We start from the raw sequence: 8,747 nt of genomic DNA on the forward strand, positions 1-8,747 counted from the left end.
GGGGGGGGGGGGGGGGAGTGGGGTCTTTATTACTAAAGGGAAGTGGGGGATAATAGGGGGAGACCAGCAACCTCTCTCACAGAGAGCTTCTGACCGGACCTCTTTGGTGACATCCGACATGGAGCAGCCCCATCAGATAGAGTTTTGTGCCAAGTTATTGCAGAGAAATGTCCCTCCCTTTTATTCAGACTGTACATGATCAGTGATGACTGGTCCAATGAGTCGGAACCAAGATAGATAGAACCGGTTTCATTCAGAGCCCAGTTCCGGTTCATCGCACGAACCTGAGGGGTTAATGCAATGAGACCCCTCGGGAGGTGACTGCAGGCTTGGAACACCTCCCAGCCTCCAGAGACTCACTCTCCTGCCTTCAAGCAGACGCCGGAGCTGGCCCTGGCCCATTCCATCCTGGATTCCCTATCACTTCGAGCATCTTGTCTGAACCCTAGTCAGGTGCATGAGGTTTCCTACATCATCAGCCCCTGAACATCCGGAATCAGAGAAGTCTGACCGATGTTGGGGAATTGATTCCCTCCGGAAAGACATGCTAATACCAGGTATAGCTCCCCTTAGCCGGCCCCATTGCTCACCTGGGAGCAGGTGGCAGCCAGGGGAGCAGTCTCGAAGAGCCCTTAATCGCTTTCTGGAGCCCAGCTTTGTTTTTTCTTATCAGAAGAGCAAAACGTCACAGCCCCGCCCACGGCAAAGTCCTGCCTGGTGCAGCCAGCATGGATATTAATAAACTTCCACTCCCACCTATGTATGAGGCCTGGAGAGCACAAGGAATATTAACCTGGAATCTTTGTGGAACTGTAAACAAGGTGGAGTCCTAGTAACCCCCAGCCCCCATCCTTGTGGACCTGCCTGGGCAAACCCCATCACCCCAAGTGCATCCGACCACCAGGGAGAGCCATGGAGTTGTGAAACGCGGCAATCCCGTTCTTGGTCTACATCCTCATGGGGGTACAGTAAGAATTGGATAGAGAGGGTAAGTGGCAGGGTCCCCTATCAGCTTCCAGAGAAGAAGGGAGTGGAATGGGAAAATAGTAATAAGATTAAGATTAACAGTAGTGGGGCTTCCCTGGTGGCGCAGTGGTTAAGAATCTGCCTTGCCAATGCAGGGGACACGGGTTTGAGCCCTGGTCCCGGAAGATACCCGCATGCCGCGGAGCAGCTAAGCCCATGCGCCACAACTACTGAGCCTGCGCTCTAGAGCCCGCAAGCTACAAATACGGACCCCACGTGCCTACAGCCCGTGCTCCACAACAAGAGAAGCCACTGCAATGAGAAGCCCGCGCACCGCAACAAAGAGTAGCCCCCGCTCGCCACAACTAGAGAAAGCCCATGCGCAGCAATGAAGACACAACGCAGCCAAAAATAATTAAAAAAACAATAGCACTGTTAATAATAACAGTAATAATAATATTATTGTTTCCTATTTATCATACCTATGTAGTGAGACTATAAATCTTGAGATAGATTAGCCCCTGAGTGATAGGGTGGGAACTAGGCATCAGGAAGCAGTTGATAGTGAAAAAATATGAATTGAAAAAGTTGGGGTATTCCCTGGCGGTCCAGTGGTTAGGACTCAGTGCTTTCACTGCCGTGGTGGGTTCAATCCCCGGCGGGGGAACTAAGCACAACGCTGCCAAAAAAAAAAAAAAAAAAAAAAAAAAAAAAAAAAAAACGGGGGGGGGGTGCAGTGATCCCGGTAATTCTCTGGATGAGCAGCAGAGGGCGCCCTACCAACGTTCCCTAGGGAACGTCCAGCTAGATGCACAGCTGCAAGGGTCCGGACCTCATGGGGCAGTGAGATGTGCCCAGACTCCAGTTTCTAAAGGCCTCAGTGTCTTCATTTGCAAAGTGGACATCACAGCTCCTACCTGTATGAATCTGAGAGCAAAAACCAGGCTGAATCAAATCATCAACAACACCACCAAAAAAGCAAGGAGAGAGAGAGGCCCTTCCATCATATGCACCCTGAAATCCAGCCACATCTAAAGCCAGGTCAAACTATGTCCTGAATAAAAAAAATAAAGGGGACTCAGGAGGCAGAGACATATAAGATGGGAGCCCCAGACCTGGTGGACGAGTCAATACTTAACTCCAATCCACATTTTATCCCTCACTATATATATTTTTGTGGGGTGGGGGGCAGGTTGGGGATTTGGAGTGTACTGTTAAAAACAGAAACAGACCCACAAACACAGAAAACAAACTTATGGTTACCAAAGGGAAAAGGGTGGGGATGGAGGAGAGAGGGATTAATTGGGAGTCTGAGATTAACATATACACACTACTCTCTATATAAAATAGATAACCAACAAGGACCTACAGTATAGCACAGGGAACTCTATTCAGTATTTTGTAATAACCTATAAGGGAAAAGAATCTGAAAAAGAATATATAAATCTGAATCTCTTTGTTGTACACCTGAAACTAACACAGCATGGTAAGTCACCTATACTTAACAAATTTAAAAAACAAAAAAAACCCAGATGCTCTAGAGCAGTGGTTCCCAACCTTTTTGGCACCAGGGACCGGTTTCGTGAAAGATAATTTTTCCATGGACAGGCGCAGCGAGGGGGGATGGTTCAGGCGGTAATTCGAGAAATGGGGAGCAGTGGGGAGCAGCAGATGAAGCTTGGTTCACTCGCTCGCCCTCCACTCACCTCCTGCTGTCCCGGGGGTTGGGGACCCCTGCTCTACAGACAGGAAGATGAGGTTCAAATCTTGTCTCCAAGCAAGAGCTGGACCTGCTCTCTAGAAAGCGGGCTCATGAAATATCACCATGTGGTAATAGTCTATTATAAGTTGACAACAGTTTAACTTTAATCCCATAAACAAATGTTACAATTTCACCCCCCAACACTTTACGTTCTTCGTGTGGCAATTTATATCTTTTTATCTTATGTATCCATTAACAAATAGTGGATAGTTACAGTTATCCTTAAGAATTTTGTCTTTACTTTCAGACTAAAATTAAAAGTGGTTTACACACCACCATTGCCCTGTTACAGTGTTGTGTATTTCTCTCTTTCTCTGCCTTTGCCAGTGAATTTTATGCTCCCATATGCTTACCATCCTTTCGTTTCAACTTGAACTCTCTCAGGCATTTCCTGTAAGGCATTAGGCTAAGCGGAATAAGCCAGTCACAGAAAGACAAATGTTTCATGATTCCACTTCTATGAATTACCTAAAATAGTTAAATTCAGAGAATCAGAGAATGGAGTGGTGGTTTTCAGGGGCTTGAGGGAGAGGAAATGGGGATATAAAGTTTCAGTTATGCAAGATGAATGAGTTCTAGAGATCTGCTGTACAACATAGTGCCTGTAGTTACCAGTACTGTGCACAGGTGAACTCTGGGAGGTGATGGATATTTTTCTTATTTTGGCTGTGGTCATTGTTTCACAGGTAAATGCATATGTCCGAACTCATCAAATTGTATACATTAAATACGTCCCATGTTTATAAATTATATCATATATAAATTATATCATATATAATTATATGATACATAAATTCATATATAAATTATATCTCAATAAGCAGTTTAAAACAAAAAAAAGAAAGAAAATGAGTTGACATCTCTGAACCTCATCACTGGTAAATGGATCATTACTACTGACCTCGGCAGGTGGTCGTAAGGCTCAGAGGACCTGTTGTAGGTAAATAATTTAGAACGGTAATTAATTGACACTAAATGCTCACACTAACAAGCTTCAACCATAACTGGACTACATCTGGCTAATCATACAAGTCTCAGATAACCGGTCACCTGATTCCAAAAGCCGTTGGGTTTAAGACTAGAAGTTGAGGAATCGTTACTGCCATCTGATGGCCACAACCTGATTTCTGCCTCTGAAAATTCCCAAAGGAGGGTGGTCTCAAACAGGCAAGAATGCCCTCCCTCATCCTCTTTTGGTGAACTGCGGTTTTACAGCAGATTTTCTTTTGGCTTGCTCTGTACTAGATGGGAGGTTGATAAAAAGTAGCATTCCAGGAAACTCTGCAGAGAGAGGAGGGCTCTTCATGGCTGCTACACAGGAAATTTTGTAACAGAACCTTACTGCACACTGATACAAACCTATGTCCTGCCTTCATACCAAACACAATTTGCACTTCCCACCACAGAATAAACAGTAGTCTGTGTGAATCAGGCATCTCCGGGCACACGCGTACAAGGTGCTCAGAGCATGTGAAAAGCAAGGGAAACAGCCGCACGTGTTAACCTTGAGTAAAGGAGGCGCTGCCCAAAGCAAAAGCCTCCATTAAAAAAAAAAAGATTGATGTGGGATGCAAGTTCCAGAGCAGTTTTGCACTTTGAATTAGGTGGAGAGGAACAGCCTTCATCCATTTATTCAAGAATTCTTTCATAGAAACCTGTACTGAGCTGCTGTTTGGACCACATCTTCACGTGGGAAATTACAGAAGCAGAAGCTCAGGTTGTGGCCACCGCATGGTAGTAATGACCCCTTCCCCCCACCTTTTAAAACAAACAGATATTGGGATCAGGTGCGTGGTGATTCAGGGGAAAACCTAGAAGAGCGAGGGCTCTGCTCTTCCCCTGTTCCAGCCCCTATCACTGAAATTCTGGAATTGCCTAAGGCCCACCCCACTAAACAGTGGGCGGTGAGGCCAGGTCTTAGTTCCAGCCCCTGGTGCACTGAATGTGTTCACTCTGTAGTGTTAATTACACGAAGGAATGAAAATCTCCCTCCCTCAGCTCACTTGGAGTTCTTCCACACTCTTCTGCCTTTAAAGCCAACTCGGGCCACTCCAGAACTAATCCCCAGCAGGAGTAATATGCCAGCATGATGAAAAGTAGTGACTCTCTGATGCCTCCCCGGGAGTGCCTCGGTCCCTGGTATGCAAAGCAGGTTCCAAAGGACAGGACATGGAGAGGCAGCCAGGAGACAGGGGAGCAGATCTTGCCTTTCCAAGTATCTTGGGTTGTCCGTTGCCCTCTCTGGACTGCAGTGTCTCTCTGAAAAATGAGTAAGTGAGGACCATCTCCCAAGACAGCCTAGCTCTGATGAGAGCAGATCTAAGACTCCTCTTCTGCAAATGCACACAGTCTCTCCCTCTCTGTCTCTCTGTCTCTCCCTGCCCTCCCTCTCTCTCCCTCCCCCCACACACACTTGTTTTCAGGACCTCCTCTTGGTCTCAGCGCTCTTGGTTCCTTGAAAGAGGGAACCTAGACGCCAGAAAAGGGCTTGGCCCTTTCCATTCCAGAGCTGGAGCTGCCCCTACCATCTGGGAATGAGCAAGTAGGATAGGGGCGGGGGGCTGAGGTCAAGCCTCTCACCCCCAGGGCCTCAGGCTGAACATCTGGATTTCCAGCTGGAAGTGAATAAGTCCTTGATGATACAGGAGGGCTTGTGCATCCCTGTGTCCTGCGCCATCTCCTACCGTCGGGGTGGCTGGAGTGAATGCACACCTGCCTGTGGCTACTGGTTCCAGAAGAGGTTCAAGCCTGGTAAGAATGTACCTGTGGCCACAACCCACCTGGACTAAATACTGCAGGTTGGGATTCAGGGGGTGATTCCAACTCCTTGGGGGACCCTGGGAAACATAGCTGTGCTTTCAGCATCATGGAAACCAGGATGATGGCGAATGGGACATATTTCTTTCCAGTGGAGAGAGGAGATGCAGAATATAATTACTGATGTGGCTTGCTTTCTTCGCATGTGACAGGTATGGAATTTCCTATGAAGAGGACAAGACAGAATGTGGGGACCCCATGGAACATGAATGCTACAGACTGGATGGTGTCCCCTGCAGATTCATATGTTGAAGGCTTAACTCCCCAGCACTGACTTATTCAGAGAGTGCTTTTCCAAGATAATTGAGATTCAATAAATTCATAAGGGTGGAGTCCTAAGATTGATGGCCTTATAAGAAGAGGAAGAGAAAGAGAAATCTCCCTCTCCCCTCCACACTCCCTGCCACATGCATGCTATGAGGAAAGACCTTGTGAAGACACAGCAGGAAGGCAGTTATCTGCAAGCCAAGAAGTGAGCTCTCACTAGGAACCGAATTTGTTGACACTGCGATCTCGGACTTCCCAGCTTCCAGAACTGTGAGAAATAAATGTCTTTGTTCAAGTCACCTGGTTGATGGCATTTTGTTACAGAAGTTGAGCTGACTAAGACAGGTTCCCAGTCAGCAGTGGGATTATTCAAACGAGCCCACCAAATCCTCTCGCAGGAACCGGGGGTCAATTGTGGGCGCAGGTGTGGCCTCCAGCAGGAGTGGCAGTATGACAGAGTGTCAGCCCAGGACGAAGGGAGGTGAGAAATAAAGCAAGACCTGAAAGCTAGCTGAGGGCACTGTGAAATGCCAGGTGTCCCATGAGCAGCGAGAATGAGGGAAGAGGTGAGAAGAGACCCCCTCCCCTGATCTACCCTCTTGGCGATTTGGCCTCTTCATTGACTCTGGGCCCACAGCAGGGTCCAGTAGCTGAGAATCTTCCTTCTTGTCCCCTCAGAGTCCAGGCCATGTCCAGTTGATCACTTGTGTCCAAAGCAACCTGCTGACAAAGCATGTAACCCTGCTGCCCCAGCCCGTGTTTCCATCTTCAGGGTCTCCACCAGACGCTTGTAGATTTGTCTGTGTCTCCCCAGGATGGGGAGCTTCAGGACATGAATAGAGTTGGCTGTGTCTCCTCTTTGCCTCCAGACTCATCACAGACCAGACGATCACTCTGTGTTTCTTGAGTGAATGAATGAAGGACTGAGTGAATGAATGGGTGAACTGGCTTCCAACAGTTACCTAAGACCCTTACTCATCTGTTAGGCCCCAGACACCCACACAGAACCACCAACACTCTGTTACCAAACCAAGCTTGGGTCTGCTTGCCTGACGCATAGCAAAGCCAATCTACTGATACCAAGATGTGGTGAAGGAAAGTACAGCATTTATTGCAGGGCACCAAGCAGGGAGAATGAGTAGTTCGTACTCAAACGACCGGAACTCCCCTCCCCAGTGGCTTTCAGAGAAGGTTTTTTTAAAAAAATTTTTTTTGGCTGCATTGGGTCTTCGTTGCTGCACGCGGGCTTTCTCTAGCTGTTACGAGTGGGGCTACTCTTCGTTGCGGTGCACAGGCTTCTCACTGTGGTGGCTTCTCTTGTTGTGGAGCATGGGCTCTAGGCACCCGGGCTTCAGTAGTTGTGGTGCGTGGGCTCTAGAGTGCAGGCTCACTAGTTGTGGCACACGGGCTTAGTTGCTCCGTGGCATGTGGGATCTTCCCAGAGCAGGGCTCAAACCCATGTCCCCTGCATTGGCAGGTGGATTCTTAGCCACTGCACCATCAGGGAAGTCCCTAAATGCATTATTTTTTTATTGAGGAAAAATCAGATAAAATAATATTCACCATTTTAGCCAGTTTAAAATGTACAATAGTTGGCTTTGAGAACATTCACGATGTTGTACAACCATCACCACTACATAATTCCATCCATCTGATGTTTTCATCACCCCAAAGAGAAGCCTGGTACCCATTAACTAGTCACTCCCCACACTCCCCTCCCAGCCCCTGGCAACCACTGATCTGCTTTCCATGTCTCTGGATCTGCCTATAGTGGATATTTCATACAAGTGGAATGTTACAAAACAGTGGCCTTTTCTGTCTGGCTTCTTTCACTAAACATTTTCAAGCATCATCCATAGAGCATGTATCAGTATCAATCCCCTTTTGTCTGAATAATATTCCATTGCGTGGATGTGCCAGCTTCTCCTCATCCCGTTAGCAGTGGATGGACATTTGGGTTGTTTCCACTTTTTGGCTATTACAATGCTGCTATGAACGTTGCTATACTTTTCCTTTTTTTTTTTTTTTTTTTTGGATCATTGATTTCAGTTTTCTCGGGCATATACCTAGGAGTGAAATTTCGGGGTCAAATGGTAGTTTCTAATTTTAACTTTCTGAGGAAATGCCAGATGTTTTCCACACCGGCAGCACCATTTTACATTCTCACCAGCAATGTATGAGGGTTCCAATTTCTCCAGATCCTTGTCGACATTATTTTCCTTAAAAAAAAACTTCGAGCCTGCTAGTGGGTGTGAGGAAATATCTCATCATGTTTTGATTTACATTTATGGAGCGAGTAATGACGTCGTTCATTGTATTCATGAACGTATTGGTCGTTTGGAGAATTTTTTTATTCCTTTGTCCGTTTTGAAAACTTGCGTTGTTTGTCTTTTTGTTCTTGAATTGTTTTTTATATAGCTTTTATATAGGCTGGATAACACACACATATCGAATCTATGATTTGCAAATATTTTCTCCCATTAAATGGGTTGGTTTTTCACTTTCTCAGTCGATTGATGAGCCAAATTTTTCATTTTCATGAAGTCCAACTTATGCATTTTTGTTTTCTGTTCAGCTGCTGGAAGGTAAGGGCATGGATGGGGTGGGCTGATACCCCGGGCACATGGGGCTCGGCATCCGGTGGATGAGGAAAGCCTGGAAGACCAACGTCCAGAGTCCTCCTGGGAGCGGAAGGACACAGGATTGAGGTCCAGCAGATGATTCCATCCTGGTCCCACTTTCCTGCAGGGCAGTCGGGGCGCGTCGCAGCAGAGGTGATTCTGACGGCCATCTGGGAAGCGGCTGTGAAGATCCCGCTACTTGTCTTCGTCCTCATCGCCCTCCTGTGAGCACCCCAGGGAGAAGGGAGAGGGGAGGGGTGGGGCGGGCAGGGCGCAGGTGGCTGCACCCTGGAGCCAGCGCTGGAGGGGGCGGG

The 8,747-nt window shown here is 47.2% G+C and overlaps 1 protein-coding gene across 1 annotated transcript in view; it reads left to right on the top strand.

Annotated features, from left to right (window-relative positions):
* The window catches only part of LOC103071677 (sialic acid-binding Ig-like lectin 13), a 21,833-nt gene that overhangs the window by 12,721 nt on the left and 365 nt on the right, over window positions 1-8,747 (top strand). The window contains 2 exon segments of the mRNA XM_082931296.1: window positions 5,315-5,479; window positions 8,561-8,657. Coding sequence (XP_082787422.1) covers window positions 5,315-5,479; window positions 8,561-8,657 — 262 coding nt within the window.

Source organism: Lipotes vexillifer, unplaced genomic scaffold (genome assembly GCF_000442215.2).
Source record: "Lipotes vexillifer unplaced genomic scaffold, Lipotes_vexillifer_v1.1 scaffold802, whole genome shotgun sequence".
NCBI lineage: Eukaryota > Metazoa > Chordata > Mammalia > Artiodactyla > Lipotidae > Lipotes > Lipotes vexillifer.